This window comes from Sipha flava, unplaced genomic scaffold (genome assembly GCF_003268045.1).
Source record: "Sipha flava isolate LNK unplaced genomic scaffold, YSA_version1 38_pilon_pilon, whole genome shotgun sequence".
Taxonomy (NCBI): Eukaryota; Metazoa; Arthropoda; class Insecta; order Hemiptera; family Aphididae; genus Sipha; species Sipha flava.
The window spans coordinates 498,642-522,688 of record NW_020273099.1 but is presented as its reverse complement, the minus strand read 5'-3'; the positions used below and the strand labels follow the sequence as shown (position 1 = coordinate 522,688).

The window sequence follows — 24,047 nt, the reverse complement described above, 5'->3', positions numbered from 1 at the left end:
TGTTGCATGTAAGGTTTTTCAGATTTTTATGAAATTTATTTTATAAATGAAAATGTTTTAAGAAATGACATGTATAATAAAAAAAAGCATGTAGAACAAAGTGGTTTTTTTTTATGCAAAAATATATTTTACGGTTTTCAGATTTTTCCGCTTGGACAGTGAAAATTTTTGAGCGCTTTTGCTCGATACCTATTATATTCTGTCGTGCTCCGAACCTCACCCACCGTTAGATACCTAACCGCCTATCACATGACGCGGTTAGAGAAAGATGGAATAGAATGCATTCTCTCTTTGAATAAATATATAAGGTGTTTCAAAGAGAATGCATGATTTAAAACTGCTGTAAATTAAATTTATTATTTTTAAAAAAACATAACAAATATATCATCTTCTGGAAAAGTTAAGGTTTAACAGTGAAAAATAGTATCGGGCATATGACCCTCTACAAGCCCTACAAGCGATTATTCTCTCCATAAAATGTACTATCACTGGATAACACAATGCTCCTTCAAGTTCGTTGAGGATACAACGGATTTCTTGCTTAAGTTCCAAGACATTTCGAACTTTGTTCTAATAAACTCTTGACTTAGTATATCATTATAATCAAAAAAACACACGGCGTCAAGTCGCAAGATCGAGATGGGCATCTTTGGACACGCAATGAGATTAGTTTATCTAGGAACTTCTTACGCAGCAGAGTGATTGTTTATCTTGATGTGTGGTAAATTAAAACCAAACATTTTTTATGTTAATTTGGTTCAAATAAGGCAAAGAAAATTACTGAACTCAGTAGGTATTCGTGTATGGTTACAACATGACTGCACAACTTTAAGAGAAACAATCAAGAGAACCAATGTGTTCACCAAAGCTTACTACTTTTTACTTCGAAAACTTTTTGATCAATATCATCTGAATAAACTCATTTAAATCTTTGATTACTTTATTATTATAAGTTTCATTAAAAATTAGAAAACAAAAGTCAGATGTAGTATTTTAATGGTTCAAAAATCGTTCTTCTAACTGTTGAATTAAGTTGTCCACAAATGAAAGGAATATAATAATTAAAAAAAAAAAAAAGTTAACTGTAAAATAATTTGATCTATGTTATTGTTGTTTAACCTTTTATGTAAATGCTTGTTGATAATGAAGAAGTTTTATAAGGAAATTAATTTTTTTTAGTTATCGTTTCATAATTTGAAAACTATTTATAAGGGTAGGGACTGAGTGTTATATCTCCCCCTCTGCTTACGCCTATGGTCTCAGATATTTGGGTAAGTATAGTACCGTATTTAGACATTTTGCGCCCCTCTAAGGGGTCTACCCACGGAAATTATACGAGGAGATAGATCCTCATGAACCTTATAGATATTCTAAAATCAATGCTTCTTTTGTGTAGTAGGCATACCACCGTAAGCTGCAAGCGATAACATTATACGCCGTATTATTACAAACAGTGGCGTGCCGAATATAGGTCTAAATGATGCCCAGGTATCAAGTTAAAAAGGGGTGGGTGGTTGTTGGATAATAATATGTAAATCACATAATTATCGTATATATTTAGGTAGAGAAATATTGATGTACGAGTTCTGAATGAGATGAATTTAAATATGGGTGGTTGGGTGGTAAACTAGACTTTGCAATTGGCATCAAAAACATTTTTATCTCGGCACGCCACTGATTACAAATAACCTATGTTTAATGACATTATCACAACAAATTTGGGAACTAATATTAGGTGGGTATATTAATAATATTCTGGATCGCTGATTGCTTTAAATACATTAACATTAATTTATGATACTGTTATTAAAAACAAAAAAAATAATAATTTCAAAATAATTTTAAAAGTTCAATAATTTACAAGTGATCATATTTCCGACCACAAAATTTTGGCGCCCGGGCAGTTGTAGCCAGTGCCCCCCCACCCGAAAAAAATTTTAACTGTTAGTTAAAAAATAATTAGATTAACCCACCCATCCCTTATACGGCAGGTAAGTTGCGTCTCACATGCTCGGACACTGCTTATGTATGGTAATAATGACCACGTTACCTGTTATTATCAATTTGGGACGTAATGCACCGATTGTTAATCGGAATTAATTTCTTGATGATTTGGTGACTGTAACATTGATTATAAAGATAGTACCTATTCAAAATCAATGCTCTGCATATATAATCGTATGTTTACCGTAATCATTAAGAGTCTTAATGATTATGAACATTTTGGCGCCCCTTAACATATTCCAGGGGGGCTATTGCCCCTCCAAACCACCCTTTAAATACGGCCCTGATTAAGACATTTAACGCTTCCTTCAGATTGACGTGAAAAGAATTTAGAAATTGTATTTGAATAATTTTTCACGAAGATTTAGTTAGTGTGCTTCATATATAATAATATATAATAAATTTAGAAATCTACCTACGAATTAATTAATCAATTTTTCACCATTAGATAGTGGCGCACACAGGGAGGGTCAGGGGTTTCGACTGACACCACTTAAAGAATTGGTGTATGACTAGTTCTGTGTGAACTTGCATGAATATTTGTTTAATTTAATACTAACCAATTTTTCAGCATTACCAAATCAACATACTAATTATGTTTACCCTAGAACTAAAGCATCACATGAGAATTAGTAGTAGGGCTCATCCCAAAAATTATGTTATACAATCTTATAAATTAATACCCATAAAATTGAAAAATAATTAATATTAGGTTTATTTAAAAAAAAATGTTGTTTTTAGTATCTTTGTAAGCAAGAAAATATCATGAACACTTAAAAATAAGAGTTATACTATCACTAAACTCAGATTTTACTGGTGAGGGTGGGTGAGGTACCTCAAAATATATATTTTCGACACCCTTGTCAAAAATCTACTGTGCGTCACTGATTAGATACTAAATTCAATTGATTTATTAAGTAAAAATAGCATTTTAACTTACTTGAATGATGATAGAATATTTTTAAACAAAAATTTAAGCATAATTATTAACTGCCAAGTAAAATAAAATAGTTGCTTAAGCTAAATAAATGTTATTTTGCGGTTATTTATACAAAAAAACCCTACTTAGTAGGTCTTGCATCTACTATATCACTATAAAAGTAATTGAGATAGCATAGTATCAAGGAATAAGTAAATGATACAATGACATACCAACAACTATTTATCATTAAAATGTTAATTTATTGAACTTATGAGTACCTATTGGTTTTTTGCTTAACATTATAGCTTAAGAAATGTATTTGAGACAGTAAACATTTATGAATACAAATGTATATTTAATCATATCAACAATAAAAAGTTAAAAAATTAACTTAAAATAATAACAATTAAAAATATATTTCTAACTAAACCAAATATCTATATAAATTGGATTTATTAAAGGAAAATAGTTTAATTTTTAATTAGATATTTTATGTATAAAATATACAAAGAAATAACTAATTAAATTGAGATTTATAACCAATCTTATTATGAGACATCATCTCAATTCATCACAAATTATTCACTTGAAAAGTGAATGTTATCCAAGTAATTAAAAATTAAAATAAATTAAGTTATAATAACTGATTTCAATTAAACAAAAAAAAAAAAAAAATAAAAATAAAAAAAAATTAAAATAAAAATAAAAATTCCAAGTTTTTAATGGTTTTCGTGATATTTGTTAACTTGACTTCGATTAAAATTTCTATGGCAAATGTTGCACTGGTTATTCTCAGCCTTTAGGCAATTTCTACATTGCAGATGTTTGCAAGGTAAAGAATACAAATTGCTATTTTCATAACAAGTACTACATTGTAATTTGGCTAATTTTGTTTGCCGTTCTGTATAAAAACTAAAACTTCGTTTACCTACTGTACGGGGTAAACACTTAATATTTTCATTGTCTACATGTTTTATAAGAAAAGAATCAATTCGTCCTTTTAATTCAGGTACAAATATTGGTTTTAATGTGTCTGTGAATGGTATTCCAGTAAAAGGATCACAAGGTGTACGCCCGTATGTGGCGTCATGTTCAAAGCATTTTTCAATAGTCGATCTATCAACATACTTCCCACAAGGTAAAACCATAGGATAATTCATTATTTCATAAGTAATTGAATCTAAAAAGTCTTCACATATTTTAAAATTATCTGGATTTTTTTCTATAATTTGTTGGTTATTAATGATTTCAACTTGTTTTGCTTTTGGTTTTTTACTTTCTTCCCATTTAAGAGTAATTATTTGTCGTGTTTGTAGAGAAACATTACAAGAAATCTTTCCCCAAACCTCCAATTTACTAATTGCTGGAATAGAATTTACTGTTTTGAATATACGTACTGACAACATTTCAGCTGACCTAATAGATCTACTAGCTGAAATGTTAAAACAGCATTTATCATAATTGTTTCCAAAGGAAGATAAATCCGTGTTGTTGTCATGAAATACGATTGTGTCTTTTTCAGTTATCATTGAACAGATTCTTAGTACATTATTGTTACGCCCAGCAGATAATTGAAATCCTGAAGATTTTTGACCCCCTACTCTAGTACCAATCACTACATATTTAATATCAAAAGAAAACGAGAAACAGACTGTTAAACTAATAGGCGGCCGGATGAATGTTTCACACAAAAAACCTCTTTTTCGTAATTCTTCATCAGATGATAGAAGGTTTTCAACAGAATAGTTTTCTCGAGATATACAACTTCCATCCAAATGTATTCTGGCATTGAAAATTGGATCACATGCATTTATAAGCTAGAGATAAAAAATTTATTTTATTGAAAGAATTATTATTTAATGTTACTGACTCGCTTACCATTTTGATTTACTGTTGTAATTAAGTCAAGGAAATTCGTCCATAAATTAGTTTTTAGCTTAATGTCCACAAATTAAAAATGCATCTTTCAGATATAGTAATCTTCATCTACAAATACATTTATTCTATTACCAAAAAATAATACATTTTTGTCTTATTTTGCATACAAGAAATTAATATGGCCCACTTTTATTTGTATAATAATAATTGTGAGTTACTAGGCGAAGTTGAATACAATTTATTTTACAAAAAAAGGTTTAATTTTTAATTTAGGCGTCACTTAGCTAGAGTTTACCTTAGCTACCCAATAATATTATAAATAACAGATAATTTAATGTTTATTTGTAGAATAATAATACCACATACGATATTAAATGATAGTTAATATCACATATCGTATTCTGTAAAAAGTTGTTATGATAACGGTCATATTTGTGATAACAGTTGATTATGAATTCAGATATATATATATATATATATATCTGTGATTATGACTGATGGGCTGAAATTTAATTTCGGTGATGGCTTAGTAATAAAAATGCATTATTATAATATTCCAGACATGATCTTCATTTATATTTAGTCATCTTAGGCCTTCATATAAAGTTCTAACTAACGAACGACAAGTAATGGGAATTTGTATTTCCAGTTCGATTTGTATTTACGCGCGTTTTTATTCGTGCTATCAGAGGATTGAGTGGTTAGGTGACACGATACCATATGTTTTGTGGTATAAAATCCGGTTTAATATGAACTTTTCTCATACAAAACCAAGTGAGTGTGTGTATTATTATAGCAGGAATTATACACGCTTGTGTTGTTTGGTGTTTTTCTTTAATAAAAAAAAAAAAATAATACATACTATTACATAACTTAACATTACATAACTTCTATGCCGTAGTGGGCTAATATAATTATTCAAAAATGTCGGTTACAATTACCATTGCTCAAATTCGCCAACATTTAAGTCATTTGGCCAATGCACAGACGTCTCACAAAGACCAAGTTGATAAGTGCGAAACTGCCATTTGATTACCAATATTAATTTGACTATAATCTCATATTCCATTGTTTTGTTATAGGTATAGAGCTCTGTTGAACAACGTTTTATCTAACACTGGTGACAATGTCATTGAAGCGCTTAAAGTATTTGTTGAAGCCAGTGAGTAGTTTTCAATGTTTGCGTATTGATCATTATTTGAATAGTGCTGGTTTAAAGATTTTTAGGATCTTCATGAACTTGGCTTATTTGTAGAATGTTTTCAAAAGTTGTGTTGAGTTTTTTTCTGATTTTTCTTATGCTAAAGAAAATTACTGGAATATTTTTAAAATTGAATTTGTGTTCTGTTATATAAATGTGTACTTACTTTTTGTGTTAATTTACAGCTTGATAGTTAGGCCACAGAAAATTAATGTAAACTCAATACATTTTTCATTTAGCTTAAGATTTTAATTGAAATAATATATTTAGTGATCTATCAATTGTCTAATACCAATTATTTTGTAATCTTATTTATATGGAATATGGAATACGATGTGTAAAGATATATATTGTATTAATACATTATCTTATTGTTAAAAATTATTCCCTATATTATTCTATTGCATTCCAGTTTTTATTTTAATTCTAATAAATGGACATAAAATATTTTTTGTATCAGGGTTTAAATATGGATTAATTATAACCTATGGTAGGTAAAATAAATGAAGGGTACAGAGGAAAAACGGTAGTTCATTTTTTTCGATTTCGATTTTATGGTTTGATTTGATAGCAAATTAGGAGTAATTTCGACAGTTGAAATAAATTCAGTGAAGAAAGATTTTAGTCCATACTTTATTTTTTCTCCCCTGAAAAATGTACAGAAATGGACTACTATCGTTTTTCCCTTGTACCATTCAAATGTTATTGCATTTATTTTTCTTTGGCTTAGTGGAATTCCAAAAGTTTTAATTTGTAAATCTTTTTTCTTTGGATTATTTACATAATAAGCTTTCAACATTTTTAGAAAATTGATGCAGAACTAAAAGCACATTTCAACTAATTTTTACTTTAACTTTATTTACATTACTTTTAAATTTGCAATGAATATTATTTTGGGCCAATTCCTAAAATAAAAAAAAATAAAATAAAACATATACTTTGTCTTTTGTATGAATAATAAATAATCAGTTTTTATAACTATTTCTTTTAATATATGTATAACATATAATATATACTATTCATTGTATATTTTTATTATAGCATTTTTTAAATTATTTACATTACTTGAATTTGTACATTGCCCTGAGTGTGCCATCCCATCCTTTTTAAATCAGCACTAATTACTCTAGGAAATATTAAATAAATTACTAATATCTCATTAATTTTAGTCGTTAATGAAAATGTCAGTTTGGTCATATCTCGTCAGATATTATCAGATGTCAGCACACAACTTTTACCTGATTTGCCTGATGGACAGTCTAAATTATTAGCACACTTCACTCTAGATAAGGTTTTTTTATTTATTATGTGTAATATAAAATAATTAATTATTTAAAACTTTTAGATTCAGCCTAGGGTAATATCTTTTGAAGAACAAGTGGCTAATGTACGTCAACATTTAGCATCGATTTATGAACGAGAACAAAATTGGAAGGAAGCTGCATCTGTACTTGTTGGTATACCACTTGAAACAGGACAAAAGTATTTATATTTTGCACATTATGTTAGATTATTACTATAATATACTATTAATTCTTTTTAGAAAATATACTGTTGATTATAAATTGGAAACATATATGAAAATTGCAAGACTGTATCTAGAAGATGATGATCCAATGTTGGCAGAATCTTATATTAATAGGGCCTCATTGTTACAAGTGCATTTTAAATATTAATTCATTTGTAGATAAATATTAAATAATATTGTTTTGTTTTGTAGACTGAATCCAAAAATGAAAAATTACAAATTTGCTATAAAGTTTGTTACGCTAGAGTACTGGATTATAGACGCAAATTTATTGAAGCTGCGCAAAGATACAATGAATTGTCTTATAAGTCAATTATATCTGACGAAGAACGTATGACAGCATTAAAAAATGCTCTAATCTGTACAGTTTTAGCATCAGCAGGTAAGATATTGTTTAATTTTCTGCCATTTTGGTGTTTATTGTTCTAATTTTTGTTGGTAGGTCAGCAACGTAGTCGAATGCTGGCGACTTTGTTTAAAGATGAAAGATGTCAAAGTTTGCCTGAATTTCCGATCCTTGAAAAAATGTATTTAGATCGAATAATTCGTCCCAATGAGATTGCTCAATTAGATGCAATGCTGCAGCCACATCAGAAAGCAAAAACAGTCGATGGTAATCATTTGCATTATTCAAATTTAATATTGATTTTCGTTGAATAATTTTGTATTATTTTTACATCTTTAAATACTATAGGTGCAACCATATTGAATCGAGCTATTATTGAACACAACTTGTTATCAGCTAGTAAGCTTTATAAAAACATGAAAATCGTGGAACTTGGTCGTTTATTAGGAATTGAACCAATTAAAGCGGAGAAAATAGCAGGACAAATGATATCAGAAGGACGTATGGAAGGTTCAATTGATCAGATTGATGGTTATGTTCATTTTAAAAGTAAGATAAATTTTTTACATGAGGTCTTATAAAGGAGTGTTTATGCTCAGGCAGGGTCATTTTGAGAAATTTTCAATGGGAAGAAGGATTTAATCAAAAAGTTATTAGTATCACTGATCCCTAAATTATTATCAATATTATTTTTTTTGATGCAACAATTATATTTATAAATTTATAAATTTTATATATATATATTGTATGTATATATATATATGATGAGACAGTGAATTTCACTTATTTAATATAATATGAATTTATTGAATAAAAGATGAACGAGAGGTTTTAAACTTATGAACCTTCTCTTGTGCTCTGGCACTAAATGATAAATAAGTTTTAAAATTGATGTTACTAATATCTTTATAATTATGTTATTAAAAAATATCTATTATATGTTGTATATTTATAAAGGTTAAGTTTTTATATCCTTACATAAATATATTTATGCAGATTTAGGTATTAGTTCATTAGACAAGTATTGCAATTAGTGTACTAGTAGTTGCTACTGACATATTTATTTTTTAACTTAATCTTTTTTTTTCCAATAGCTCAAAAATTATTGCCGACTTGGGACAAAAAAATCGAATCGCTATGCTATCATGTCAATCATATAATTGAACTTATGTCTGCAGATCCAGCTACACGTGAATGGATGAATAAACAGTTAAATGATCAAATGACACTTTAAACGGAGCTAATTGATATAAATTATATTTTATCTAATATATGATGTTAATTACACTGCTTTTTATTTCTTTATTATAATAAAAATACTTATGATTGTTTTATAATCCTACGATTGCTGACAATAAGTTTTGTCTACGTGACATTCAAGAAGCAGTGGCATGAACATAAACTTATAAGGCAAGTTCCAAGCCAATACCAAATTTATGACCACCCTGGTTGAATTGACGACATTCAAATAAGCTGGCCAATGTCAATGTGACACCTTAAACACAAAAATATTTTAAAAGTTAATTTCAGTCTGTAAAAAATTTAATATAAAGGAAATATACCATCTTTGACTTTAATGCCTGAGCCCAAACACAATTGGCTTTTATTATTGATCTTAGCACGCAACTTGACATCATTGTTTAGTTGGTACTGAGTACCAATGGCAAGTGATGAATCATTGCTTTCACTTGACCAAGACACTTGCAAACCCAAATCTAATTGATCAGATAACTTTTGAAAGACTGAGCCTCCGAACACTGTGTTATCGTTTCTGTAAAATATTTTTTAAGTAACAATAGAATTCATTATAATGATGATAAATGTACTTACACAGCTGTAGTGAATACAAATTGCTTAGCTACATAGCTGAGAGCAAGGTTGTTGGATTGTAAAGTTTGAGAATCAGTATTGTATTTAACATTGAAGCCTCCCAACCAACCTAAATAAATAATAATACAAATTAATGTTGATAAAAAAAAAGGTGAAATCAACTTACCATTGTAAGCGACTACAGCAGAAGCATTGATAATAGGTTTTAAGGCTTTGAACTCATTGTCCAAGTTAACTGAGATATAATCATTTTTGTATTCAGCCTTTACTTTTACAGTCTTGGTTCTAAAATAAAAAAAAATATATGTAATACATTTAGTAATTTAAGAAATGAAATAGTAATTTTATTTACTGCTTTTTGCGGTCAAATGTTCCGTCAGCAATGACTTTGACACCAGGTAATAAACCACTAACTGAGGCTTCAGTTGTCATAACATCATTGGTGTTCCATTTCTCAACAAAATTGAACACTAGAAAAAAGAAAATTAATCATTTATAGCAATATATTATAAACAATAAAATCGAGTGGCCATATTCTAATAAATTATCAGACGGTTTAAATAATTTGATTAACACTATGAGGGGAGAACTGTAACGTGTTCGGCCATAATGACTCACAGTATTTATTTTTATTGATGACGTATTTGGTCTCCAAATTGGCATTTACGGCGCCCGAAGTGAAATGCTGGGTACCGCCAGCCTTGATTTCCACGTTTTGGTTTGTTTTCAGGTCCAACTTGAGCACGTCGAACACGTATCCATTGTTGAATACATCGCGAGCGGCTTTTCCCAGATCACTGTACGAAGGAGGAGCCATTTGGATTGATCGAAATGCTAGAGCAACACAGAAAGAAAGATTAAACGGTGGCCGCAAACGTCGTAGGTCGGCGAAAAGAATACGGTTATACGACAGTGCGGAGCAGTGGGGGGAATGTCATTTTGACACCACCGCCGCCACTACCACGTCTCAATGAACGCCTGGTCCGGTTCGGTCGTCGTAACGAAACGCTTACGATTGCGGTTGTATCGCTTTCGAAACGAGAAACCGGCGGCGTGCGACTTACCTGTTACGAGCTACGGAGAATATCTCGAAAATCGATGAGCGACCAAATCCGTCGTAGGGTGTCGGTTTCACGGGATATGGACAGCGTGCAGGAGCGGCGAGCGAGTAAAGATAGATAAATTGTTTTATATCACAATTGGTCGTAGCCGCAGTAGGGGCAAAGACGTAACCGGGTCACGTGATAAGACTAGTGAAAACAGTATGAAAGAAAAAAATTGCACTCAATGTGCTTCAGAGGGGTGATGGTGGGTTTGGGGAAAAGTGGAATTAAATTGTATTGCCGACCGTTCGTGAAGCCGGTAGTGTTGGAAATTTCTAAGAACGAATGCGATCAAATTTTCCCATACTCGGCAAACACACGGGTTTTTCAGTATAGTTTTGTGTAATTTACGGTTCATGGAAGAAAAAAACCCGTAACACTCGGCGAACCATAGAGTAATTATATTACTCTATGGGTCGCACTGTTAATATTGAAAAGCAGGCGCTGCCGGCGGCTTAAAATCAAAAAGGCCGATCCGGTAAATTATGTATTGCGAATATTTTTCATCGCCTGACTTTGCGATTGCATTTCGATTAGAAATATGCGGTTATGGCAATTGGCCGTCTGATAAGATTGCTGATTCATTTCAAGGTACTCGTATGTATTTTTATTGCGTAATAAATGATGATTACCCGTGTTGGAATGGTTCTAAAATTAAAATGTACTGTTCTTTAACGATTACATCTTCCATTGCTGTCGATGGCTTCAATTAAAAAATACAATTGTGTTTTGACGGTTCTTGTTTTTTTTGTGCGGGCTCTTTGACACACAGAACAGTATTTGTTTCGTACACCCACAGATAAAACTTTTAGTTCTATAACCAATTATTGAAGCCTATACTTAAAAATTGGGCGTAATGCGTTTGGCCGAATTTTTAAAAATTGCAATGTGTTTGGGCAATTTATCATAATGCGTTTGGGCGAGTGATTTTAAAACATTGTAATGTGTTGGGGTGACCTTTTTTTTAATAATGTGGGATGCTAAAATACTTATTCGTCCATTTTCCCTCTTATTTTGACAGACTTGTGGGACTGTCCATGAATTCCATGGGTATGATTAAAAATTGATTGCAGCTTAACCACGGTTTTTTTTTGTTTGAATGTGTAATTGAAATTGAAATGATTTCGATATTTTAAAAATTAAGTTAAAATATTATTAAAATTAAAAAAATATATTTGTTTTATGTTTATTAAATTTTTTTTCCTGGAAATTTTACTCCCATACGTTGTATATACTCTAAAACCTTAATTTCACCTGACATATACTTATCCCAGCATGTTTTTTAATATTCTTGTTTTTCTAATATGACTTTTCGTCGAATATTGTAAATATTTTTATTAATAGCATTGCATTTTGTGTTAGTTTCTGCTTGAATTTGTTGTAACACATTAATTACTTGATATAAATTTGGATGTGATGAATAAAATTGAGAATTATAATGTGCATGGAATGATTCGGCTCCATTTTTTGTGTTTGGATAATTTCTAGGTTTCTTTGCCCATAAGGAGGAAAAATAGCATTCTCTGTAATATATGTATCAAGTATATAATCTGTAAATTCAATGATTTTTTGAGTTTTTGGAATAATTGAAATAAGTTCTATAAAACCGTTGCCTACTTTATTGGATGGTAAATATGGTATTCCGAAAAAATGTTTAAGCCAAACACTAAGTTCGGAATTGGTACCATATTCTCTTAGCAATATTTTATTTTTTTGAATTTGTCTAAACCAACATTGTGCTAAATGAAACTGACAACACATCAATTGACAACCCGGAAATGAATTAATAACTGCGTTATGAGCTGCTTTTTCCAAACTGAATGAAATTTTTGTACATTTATAATTTTACTTGTCAAATCAATACACAATTTATTTATTTCTAAACACATAGAAATATATTGATTTTCAATTTTTGATGTCAAAAATGTATATACTACGGGTATATAATAATTGTTTGAAGATGTGTTTTATATATAATTAATAAAAGTAATTAGGAGCATATCTAAATGTCCTATCGCCAAAAACGTTTTCAGATCTACAAAGATGTTATAAGTTTTCAGAACATGTAAACAAAATAATTTGTTTTTCTCAATTGACGAAACAAAATTGTTCATTATTAGTTTTAATATCGACTTAAGTTTCAAACAATTGATTAAACGCTTCATCAGTAGTTTTTGGAATTTTGGGAAAATGTTTTTTACGAATCCTATAAGCCGATTCTCTCAATAATTTAATGTCATTATGAACTATTACCTCCTTAAAAACAAGATTAGTGTCTTGAATTTCCTTACGTATAATCTTATTTGGTCTTGCATATAAGTCTTCTTCGGCTTTCCTTTGATAGCAGTTCTAATACACTTAACAGCTAAATTGTGATCAGTAGTTGGTTCGTGATTATGTATATTATTATTCGAAAAAGATAGTATTTTATCGATGTCAAAATTCATTAAAACACTTTCATTATATTTTCTGTTAGTACACCAAAAACGAAAAGACCAGTTTTTCAAGTGGTTGATAGATTCACTAAAAATTTAATTTTCAATTGAAATGCATCGTTTATTTCTTTTTGTATTAAAAATATAATCACTTTTAAGATCCATAATATTAACTAACTTAACAAACTCACTAACACTACAATACAACTTCATGTTTTTAATGTTTAAACAAACTGATATTTGAAAATATGATAGTTACCTATACTAGTTGCCGATCCCTGCTATAAGACTATACCATAATTAGGTTGATATAAAATTTCCAATACAATCATAATATTTTTATTTTAATCTTTAAAATTTTATCTTTTATATTGTCTCGCTCAAATACATTAATTTCATTATGCGGGTAAAAAGGCAATTTATTCAAACGCAGACTGCCCTTTAAATTTTTTTTTAAATAATTTTTTTTTAAATAATTATTATATTATCGTATCAATTTCAATTAAAGTAAGAATAACAATATCATGATAAAAAAGTTTATTACCGCTCCCGAAAAAGCTTTATATTTTGTCCAGTAATTTAGTTTAGACCACTATCTGCAATGACAGTACACATGGGAGTACCATCTGTGTCTAAATTATTATTGTCTATTGCTAGTTGCCATTCTTCAATACTTGTTTTTATCATCTCATCTAAGGCAGAATTTTTTACATCATCATCAAGCATCGAAAGATGTTTGATATAAGACGTTGATGAAATATTTGGTACCTCGATTGCAGCAGAGAGTTCGCTTAATTATTGAGCATGGTCAATTCCTATATAATTTAGAATGGTACAATGTTATATTATAATTTATAAGTTAAATATTTAAATAATATATTATATGTATTACCAAATATTTAAATAATATATTATATGTATTAATAGCTAAACTGCCATTTACAATAACTTTATTTATTCCTAAAGAATTTGACTGTACTGTTCTCTTTGAATGTATAGTACTTTTAAAATTACACATTTTACATTTAAATGTAACCATTGACGTACGAGCGGTGGCGTGGTGAAGTGAAATATTTTATCGGGCAATTTATTATTTTGAATGACCTACCACCCAGAGGCTGTGATATGGGGGCAAGCCCCCCAAATTTATATTTTGAAGCTAATGACCCAAGTGGCGCACAGAAGTATTTTGAGAGCACATGCAACTAAAAAGTTACCCACCCACCCACAAATTTTTTTATTTTTTAAAAAAAAACGTTTGTTTAAATTGTTGTCTGTAACCGTAATTAAATCTTAAAACAACTATAAATTTAAGAAATTGAGATTAATTATAAAGGTTGCAAAACATACAAGGAGCTTCAAAATCACCGAAATTTTTCTACCAAACAAAATAACGGTAACAAAACAAATATGGTTAATTTTAATTTTAAATCTAATAACTGTGAAAGTTCCCAGCCGCCAACACAAACCACTAATACAACCCCAGGTCCATCATATGTTCAGGCAACTTATACTCAAACGCCTACTCCATCATCACAAAATATGAACAACGACCTCACATCCTTTATTAACAATTTTCAAGCTATTATAAATCCACTAATAGCCCTCCTCACAACAGTCTTCGACCGCCTATTATTTAACAATGTTAAATAATTCATACACTTCTCAGTCCCTACTTATTTTTTTTATGGAACGCCAATGGTTTAAAAAACCATAAAAACGAACTCACCACAATACTCTACGAAAAAAGAATTGACATAGCCTTAATCACCGAAACTCATTTCACACTAAACACTAAATTTTCTATCCCCGGATACAAACTAATATCAGCACCCCACACCGACAACACTGCACATGCGGGTTCTGCGATCCTCATCAAATCCTCCTTACAATTCAACACCTATCCTACAATAAACGAAGATTTTATACAGGCAGCAATAATTACACTCAAAACAAATCACATAAATTTCTATAGCAGCAACGTATTGCCCCCCCAAACACAAAATAACCACATTACAATACCAACAATTTTTCATGTCTCTCGAACGCTATTTCTTAGTTGGTGGTGATTTGAACGCAAAGAATCCAACTTGGGGTTGTCATACCCAAAATCTAAAACGGCAGACCCTAAATCATTTAATAAACATAAAAAAACTCAAAATATTATCCCCCACTAACCCAACCTATTGGCCAACATCCCCGAGGAAATATCCCGATATATTGGATGTATTTGTAGTAAATATTCCAAATAATATCTCTCATTCTATAAATAATCTACTCGACCCGTGTTCGGATCATTCTCCGGTTCTCCTAACACTAGACACCCAACCTCTACCCCAACCAAGACAAGTTTGTCTTACTGAAGGTATTATGAACTGGGCGAAATTCAGAGACAATTTAGATCAAAATATCGACTTAAAAATTAGTCTTAAATCACCGGAAGATATAGAAATTGCCACCCAAAAACTTACAAATTTAATTCAATCAGCAGCCTGGAATTCCTCCATAAAAAAAAACCCCAAAAAACATTCAAATCCATTTTCAATTCCCGCTTTCACCAGGGAATTAATTGCTCAAAAACGTCGTGCCAGAGCACTTTGGCAACGTTCAACATTACCATCTGATAAAAATATTTACAACAACCTATCCTCATCTCTAAAACGTAATCTGAACCAGAAAACGAATCCTTCAACTCTTGGATTTCTTCTATCAGTGGAAAAGACGGTTCCCTTTGGAATGCAACTCGTCAGTGTTTTAAACAAAAACCTTAATGCTCCCCCTTAAAAAAACGTGATGGTACCTGGTGCAAATCAGATGATGAGAAAGCAGATATCTTCCGTTCACATCTTGGACATGTTTTCCAACCCCACCACGATATCAATGACCAACTATTTACAGAACATATTTCAAAATCATTAGAAATCCCACTACCACTCTATCTACCACCTAAACCTTTCTCTCCACCGAAGTCCACCACTACATTAAATTATTTCCCCTCAAAAAAGCCCCTGGATTAGATTTAATCACAGCTGAATTCACTCGTCAGCTATCGAAATAAACCCTCATCCATCTCACTCATATTCTAAACGCCATACTAAGGCTCTCGTAAATTCCTATACAATGGAAAACTTCAGTTATTATCTTAATTCCTAAACCATATAAACCCCCTGACATACCAACTTCGTACCGACCAATAAGTCTTCTCCCCTTATTTGCCAAACTTTCTGAAAAATTAATCTTAAAGCGTATATCTCGACTAATAAACATCAATCAAATCATTCCAAATTAACAATTTGGATTCAGGAATAGACATTCAACAATCCATCAAATCAACCGAATAGTTGACTCAATATCGTACTCATTGAAAACGAAAAAATATTGCTTTGCTATTTCATTAGATGTTGCCCAGGTATTTGATCGGGTTTGGCACCCGGCCTTCTTTATAAATTAAAAATAATTCTTCCCGCGCCTTGTTTCCAATCATACCTCAACAACCACTTCTTCGTGACAAAAGTAGGCTCTGAGATATCATCAATTGCTCCTATCCTAGCCGGTGTTCTTCAAGGTGCTGTTTCATCTCCCTTCCTATATAACTTATACACAGCTGACCAACCAACCACCCCGTATACTTCAGTAGCCGAATTCGCCGATGACAAAATTATATACACTTCACAAAATGATCCATACACTGCTAAATTACACTTACAAAACCACCTAAACAGCCTATCTTCCTGGTATACTAAATAGAAAGTTAAAATTAACAATGAAAAATCTTCACACATTACTTTTTCAGGGTGAAACACCTCCTGTTAAATTAAACAATCAAACAACACCAATTGTCTCCAACATCCGTTATCTAGGCCTAACTCTAGACAAGCGACTCACCTGGGCAGAACATATAAAAATTAAACGCAATACTCTAAACCTCAGAAGGAAATCAATACACTATTTGATAGGTAATCACTCCAAACTCAACCTCAATATTAAACTACTCATTTATAAGCAACTCCTCATGTCTATATGGACATATGGCATCCAGCTATGGGGTGCGGCCAAATTGTCAAATTTAAACAAAATACAATGATTCCAATCAATCACCTTACGCATGATAACTAAGGCAACCCTTTTACATTACCCTTTTACTAACATAACCCTTTTACATTTCCAACCACACACTCCACTTAGACCTATACATTAAAACTGTATCAGAAATGTCAACATGTATACATAAACGCTATTGTCTAAGACTAGAGAATCACCCCAACCTGTTAATACCAGCACTTTACTTAGAAACAATACTTGGGAACCCCCAAAGAAGACTTAAGAGAAGATGGTGCCGTGACCTAAACTCCTAATCTCAAAAAAAAAAAAAAAAATAACAACAATTTAATCATGTAAAGTGGAGCCGCTGGGTTACTCCTTTTATCAAGTAACTCATGTCAAGTTATTACTACTTAGCTCATATTTTTATTGTGAAAATCTAATTTACAGATTGTATATATTCTACTAAAAAATAAAAAATAAATAAAAATATTTAATCCACCATATACTATAGAGAGGTATAGCACGGTGGAAAGTAAAACTCGTGTTATTGATACCTATTAATTTATTATTAACTTATTGTCATATTATTTTAGTAAACGGTATTACTGTACAGTATTATGGTTATTATAGGTAGTAGACACAGTTATTATGACCATAGAAAAATCAGATTTTTTCAGGTTTGGGTGGCTGTACAAAATTGTACAAAAAAAATTACAAATACTGTCAAGGTTTGGTTCTATTATTCAAAAGTGGTCGTGCTGATGATACGGACCTGATATTTGAGCCCCCCTCAATATTTTCCAGGATCTAAAAATATGCTACCACTCATTGAATCTTGATGCTTACAATATTTATACAACAAAAAAAATTATATCTATTTATTTGAACTACTGTAATTGAAATATTAATCACATTATTGAATTACACTTAGGAATTAATATGAAGCTCATGTAACAATAACTACAAAATAAAAAATAAACTAATATTTACCATAAACAACTTTACAGCTTAACATTAATACATTATGTCGGATGCAGGTCACGGGGAATTGGGAATTCACGTTGTACGATAAAAATTTTATTTATTTATAAACTACTTCAGAAGTACAGTACAGAGTAGTAGATACTAAAACTAAAATTATAATGCTATCTACCTGTATACTGCTATTTCATTATAGCCGTATTCAGTGTTGTTATTTACAATATCGTGGCACTCTATTGGATAACTTTTTTTAGTATACTAATTAGGTAGTTATTATTGAATTTATGATTTTTGTTAATATCATAATGAGATATGACAAAAATGTTTCACTAAATCTGGTACTCATCCACTCACCCCTTTAAAATTATCGGGCAATTGTCCTTCAAAATCACGGTCAACACGCCACTGCGTACGAGTATCCTCTCTGCGGCACTCATGCTGGAATACCATATCCAAGAAAGATCAATCAAATTTGTTATGATGAATACTTTGTATTTGCTCAAACACATAATTTATATCGACTATTCTACGTCCTTCAAGTAAACTACAAATAAGATTAACATCGAAATATGTACAGGTACTACATTTTATTTTTTAATATAACTTCTAATTTTTATACTTGGAAACAATAGTATAATTAGATATTGAATAATCAGTTTCTAAATTATGAGTCATGATTTCGTTTGTATCGAATGTTTTACTCAAACTAGTATAAGGTAAATTATTTTCGAGCAATCCAATTAAAAGTTTCGGCCTGGATTGATCAGAATTTGGTATATCTAATAAAGTGGTTCTCCTAAATTTATTTAAGTATATTATAGTTAAATAAATTACACTTTTTAGTTAGAATAACTTAAAAAATGTGAAATGTTCCAAAACAAATCAAAATTATGCGTAAAACACTAAAGCATATCACGTATCTTACATAATATATATAATTAATAGTTTTTAATTTTCATATTTATAAATGGCAAATATTTAAAAAAATATCTATATCGCTTCTCACAAAATAAAAATAAACACAAATATACTAATATGATATGTTTATGTATTATATATACACTCAAGTGTTTTCAATCAAGCTGACCGTCTATTTTCGGTTCATCAAATTTCAACGTAGGAAAAATAGTCAAATCTTCATCTTCGCTAAAACCAAAAGATCTCCTCAACTTAGAGTCTAACATATTTACTTCTTGGCATATTTTCAGCCTTTCAGGTGACTGAAATGAAATTAATTTTTCGTATTCTTTTATTTTGAGGCTAATAATTTATTTTATTTCCCCTTCAGACTTAATTCTTGTTTGATTGTTCATTTTTCGTGTAATAACTTTACAGTTATTCTTCTTGAGGATAAGAGATGAAGTAAAGTTTTTTGTTATATTGAATGCATTTCTAAATATTCTTTTCATCTTGATTTTGAATTTTTGACAATTTTGATTTGTTATAAATTAATCAAATAATGTTATGAAATGTATTAACTTGGTTTATGAACAATGAAATTAGTATTTGTTGGCATTGACAACTATTGTATATAAAATGATTTGTTTTTAAATTGTCTGTATACTTCATATAAATTGATTAATGCCCATTTGATTTTTTTATATTGTAATACTGCTTCTATACATAGTTTTTTATAATTGTTATAATTTTATACCGCTTCTTATTTCATATTGTTGTATGATTTATTTTTTTTTTGACTCATATATTCTTCTTAATATTATTCTTTCAAAGATTGTTATTTTGTTTTCATTTCCTCAGATTGTTGGCCATATTTCACACATAATTAATTTTTATTACTAAGAAAAAAATACTGATACAATCCAAAACTGACCTTCTTTTAAGTATTATTTGGCCTTAGGGATTATACACGAGTCTGTGGAGGGCTCTGGTGGTTATTAAAATAACCAAATTAGAAAAAGTTTCCAACAAAATACTTTTTTTCCAGAGTATTTGGTTTTAATAGTTTTGCCATTGAATGAATAATTCAATAATTTAATAAAGAAAATATTTATATTTTTATTAATACAATTTTATTTAAACCACGGTAGATTATTATTCACCACAGTACTATTTTTTTATTTTATGATTTCAAAGAAGTGCCATATTTTCAATGTCGGTACAGTTGTTAACCACTAGATGTCGGTGTAAAATGGATGATAATGATATTGTCGATGACAATGTAGTCCGACTGTAACGGGATTTGTTCGTATAATGAGCAAAGGCAGTTATTTTTTTTATATATTTATATCATGTTTAATCAATGTTTATCAGTATTGATATTTGAGAGAAATTAATAATCTATTATTGGTTATACAATTTTTTTATTTAAAGCATTGCACGAACAATTATTTTTGCAAACATTACTTTCAAGTGATATCGATCAAATATTTTATGCTCTTGTTTTGAATTAGGTATGTTAATGTAGTTGGTTAGATAGAATTTTACAAGACGAAGTAATTTTTTTTTCTTTTACGATTCAAGTATATAAACTCATATAATGCAATAAAAATTATACAAACATTGCATTACATAAAAAAGTTTGATATTTCAAAAATTAAATTTGATTTTGTATTTGTATTTTTCAGCATAACTTTAAAATACCTATTTTGTGATTTGATGAATTTACAGAGAAAATTGTATAACAAAAAATAATAGTCATGGATTCTGGGGACTTTTAAAATTTTATTTGAATGTAAATTTTGTCAAAAGGTGCTGAATTTATCACCAACGTTTATTCATAATCTTAAGTATTTTTTCAATAAATCCCTGGTGGGATGCGTTGGTTCATATAAAAATTGTATAAAAAGTTGAAGCTTTAATAAACATTATTACGTTGTAGATTTTTATTAAATATTTAACAACTAAATCATATTATTTTCTTAAAAAAGTATCTTGACTTTTTTTAACATAGGAAATGATGATGTAGTATTTTTTACGCAAATAATAAATATACATAATTTTGAATTTGTCTGAATAGTAATTGCAACTCTATTTTTATAAATATTAAACATAAATATATTTGAAATATTTAGATAAATGTTGGAAAATATTCTACATTTACTTTGAAATAAAAGAAAAAAAAACTTAATTGGAAAACTTTTAAGGACTATTAAATAACCATTAAATTTTTTATATATATGCAAGTTAGAATTATTTTTGTTTTGATATAAGATTTTAGGAAAATCCATGTGCACAACAATTATTTGTAATATAAATTTAGTATATAGCCAGTGCTGCATTTAGGGGGGGAGGGGCTCTGGCTATAACTGCTCCGGGCGCCAAAATTTTGTGATTCGAAATTTGCTCACTTGTGAATTATTGAAATTTTAAAATTATTTTGAAATTATTATTTTTTTATTTTTAATAACAGTATCATAAATTAATGTTGATGCATTTAATTTATAAATATATATTATTGATGTATTTATAGCTATCAGCGATCCATAATATTATTAATATACCTAATATTAGTTCCCAAATTTATTGTGATAATGTCAATAAACATAAGTTATTTATAATAATACGGCGTATTATGTTATCGCTTGTGGCGTGCGATGGCATGCTTACTAGCATGCTTACTATACAAAAAAAGCATTGATTTTAGAATATCTAAAAGGTTCATGAGGATCTATCTCTTATATTTTCCGTGGCAGGCCTCTTAGAGGGGCGTCAATTTTTTTTTTTTGCGCCGGGGCGCAAAATGTTTAAATACGGCACTGTATGTAGCCTGATTTCCTTGGTAAAAACATTTTTTTTCTAATTAATCTCACATACGAGATATATACATATTTCGTATATAGTAGTTTCATTATAGACATTACCATAAGCGGATATCTATTGAAAATGTTGGGGGTCTACAATTATTTACTCAAATCTAAAAAGTGAGGGCTTTTCCCCCATACTCCCTTTAGAGTTGAATTATTTACCAATTATGAATATTATATTCAGATTGTATTGTATCTATAACAATCTATTTTTATTGATACTACAAAATTATATAATGCATAAAAGACAATTAACATATCAATAATTAACATAGTTAATAACAGTAATGGATATTTTATTTTAAAACTAGCATTCTGGAGGATTTTGAGAATTAATTTAAAATATCTTCACTTTCAATACTTTTAGTCAGGTATTTTTTATTATGAAGAATAGATAGATTAGTAAACCGGTCATGGAGTATAGAAGTTCTTACCCATGTCTTAATTCTACGCACAGCTGAAGAACTACATTACAAAACTAGGTATTCATACGTTGCAGAGCTAACTGGCAAAGTGAGTGCTACTAGTAGCAATTTTTATAAATTCGGAAATATTTCTCTGCTGATTGTAGTTTTCAAATCTTCAATACCCAAATTGGTGTTACCTTCATTTAAGCAATTTTTAGCTATATTAATTTCTTAATTTAAATTAGAATACAGAAATTCGCATATCGAATTAGGTATTCGATAACTATGTGATCGTCGATCGATCAATAATGGTTAAATTCATTTTTATTCGCGTTCAACCTATATTCCTAGAGAGATCGACCAGTCGATCGCTGTTGTATAGGTATATAATATTTATAAATATGTATGTATAATGTATATAATAATAATATATATATAATATTATAAGGAAAATTTTCTCAATATTTGAAATGTACGATATATATTTGAAAAAATGTTTCTTAAAATTTGGCAAACATTTTTGAGGGGGCTTAGTGGTTATCAGAGGGCTAATCCCCCAAGCCCCCCGAATATCCGCCAATGGACAGTGCTTTAATTATATTTTTAATTTATTAATGATTCAATAATTATAGATTATAGATAGATTCAATATATATATATATATATATATATATATATTATAAGTTATTTATTTCATTAAAAGTATTCGGGTTTTGTTTAATAAAAAAAAAGTGTTAACAATTTTTTTTGTCAGTTTTACTTAATTATTAAAACAAATTCTATAAGTAATATTTTAGTTAAAAATTAGGATAAATAATATATTTCAAATTTAATTAAATTAGATTTGAATGGATTATTTTTGTCTATAGAAAAATGAAGTACTTTTATACTTTTATTTTTAAATTAATTTTAATCTGGAAGAGTAGTTTCAAAATATTTTATAATTTAAATCAACATATTAAATGAAAATATTATATTATTTTTCATTAAATTAATGAAATAGATCTATGATTAAATAACACAATTAGTGCTATATTTTATTCCGTTACTCGTGGTAGATAGATGATTTACAAATAGATGATTTATTTTGGAGGCAAAATATTTCTACATAAGTTGTTAGAGTTTTTGTGTTAACTAGTTCTTAATTGATAATTTTATTTATGTACAATACAAGTTGTACATATTAATATTATTTAGGTAGTGGTTAGAGAAATTACATCACGTTTCACGTAGATTGGATTGGCAAAATATTGTCTTTATCTCGTTATTCCTTAAGCCGTTTGTGAGTAATGGAGAAACAGGCAACGGCCCAAATGCTCGCCAAAACTTAGCAAACACTCGCCCATTTATAATAAAAATGTTCAATTGCCTCTGCAGTTGTAGGTGGAAAGTGGTTATTGGTAAGAGTGGTAATAATAGTTTGTAGGGAATGCTGTAAGAAATGTTTGAAAAAAACATTAAATAAATATTATTTTCATTAAATAAAATAATTACTTGTTTTAAAATATTTTGAATGATAATGTTTATTAAATTGAAGCTTTCAAACGAAATAAGTTAAATAATTTGTTGCTTGTTTAAAATATTTAAAACCAAAAATGTAAGTC

The 24,047-nt window shown here is 29.4% G+C and overlaps 3 protein-coding genes across 5 annotated transcripts; 1 reads left to right on the top strand and 2 right to left on the bottom strand.

Moving 5' to 3' along the window:
* Window positions 1-3,506: 3,506 nt before the first annotated feature.
* LOC112688335 (RING finger protein 37) lies at window positions 3,507-5,178 on the bottom strand. Of its 3 annotated transcripts, none has more exons than XM_025561491.1 (3): window positions 4,972-5,178; window positions 4,805-4,929; window positions 3,507-4,743 (listed from the first exon to the last, which is right to left on the bottom strand). In XM_025561491.1, the coding sequence occupies exons 2-3, from the start codon at window positions 4,805-4,807 to the stop codon at window positions 3,646-3,648; spliced, it is 1,101 nt and encodes a 366-aa protein (XP_025417276.1). In that variant the 5' UTR covers window positions 4,808-4,929; window positions 4,972-5,178; the 3' UTR covers window positions 3,507-3,645. The 3 variants fall into 3 exon arrangements, with proteins under 3 accessions (XP_025417276.1, XP_025417275.1, XP_025417277.1); XM_025561490.1 differs by having other exon boundaries at window positions 4,805-4,912; XM_025561492.1 differs by having other exon boundaries at window positions 4,805-4,912; window positions 4,992-5,178.
* Window positions 5,179-5,577: 399 nt separating this feature from the next.
* On the top strand, window positions 5,578-9,166 carry LOC112688410 (COP9 signalosome complex subunit 4). Its single transcript, XM_025561576.1, has 9 exons — window positions 5,578-5,817; window positions 5,887-5,966; window positions 7,175-7,296; window positions 7,351-7,487; window positions 7,549-7,663; window positions 7,726-7,915; window positions 7,976-8,146; window positions 8,228-8,428; window positions 8,974-9,166. The coding sequence occupies exons 1-9, from the start codon at window positions 5,729-5,731 to the stop codon at window positions 9,111-9,113; spliced, it is 1,245 nt and encodes a 414-aa protein (XP_025417361.1). The 5' UTR covers window positions 5,578-5,728; the 3' UTR covers window positions 9,114-9,166.
* LOC112688411 (voltage-dependent anion-selective channel-like) lies at window positions 9,153-11,091 on the bottom strand. The gene is made up of 7 exons (XM_025561577.1): window positions 10,774-11,091; window positions 10,328-10,543; window positions 10,062-10,179; window positions 9,876-9,994; window positions 9,710-9,818; window positions 9,442-9,650; window positions 9,153-9,374 (listed from the first exon to the last, which is right to left on the bottom strand). The coding sequence occupies exons 2-7, from the start codon at window positions 10,524-10,526 to the stop codon at window positions 9,283-9,285; spliced, it is 846 nt and encodes a 281-aa protein (XP_025417362.1). The 5' UTR covers window positions 10,527-10,543; window positions 10,774-11,091; the 3' UTR covers window positions 9,153-9,282.
* Window positions 11,092-24,047: the final 12,956 nt, after the last annotated feature.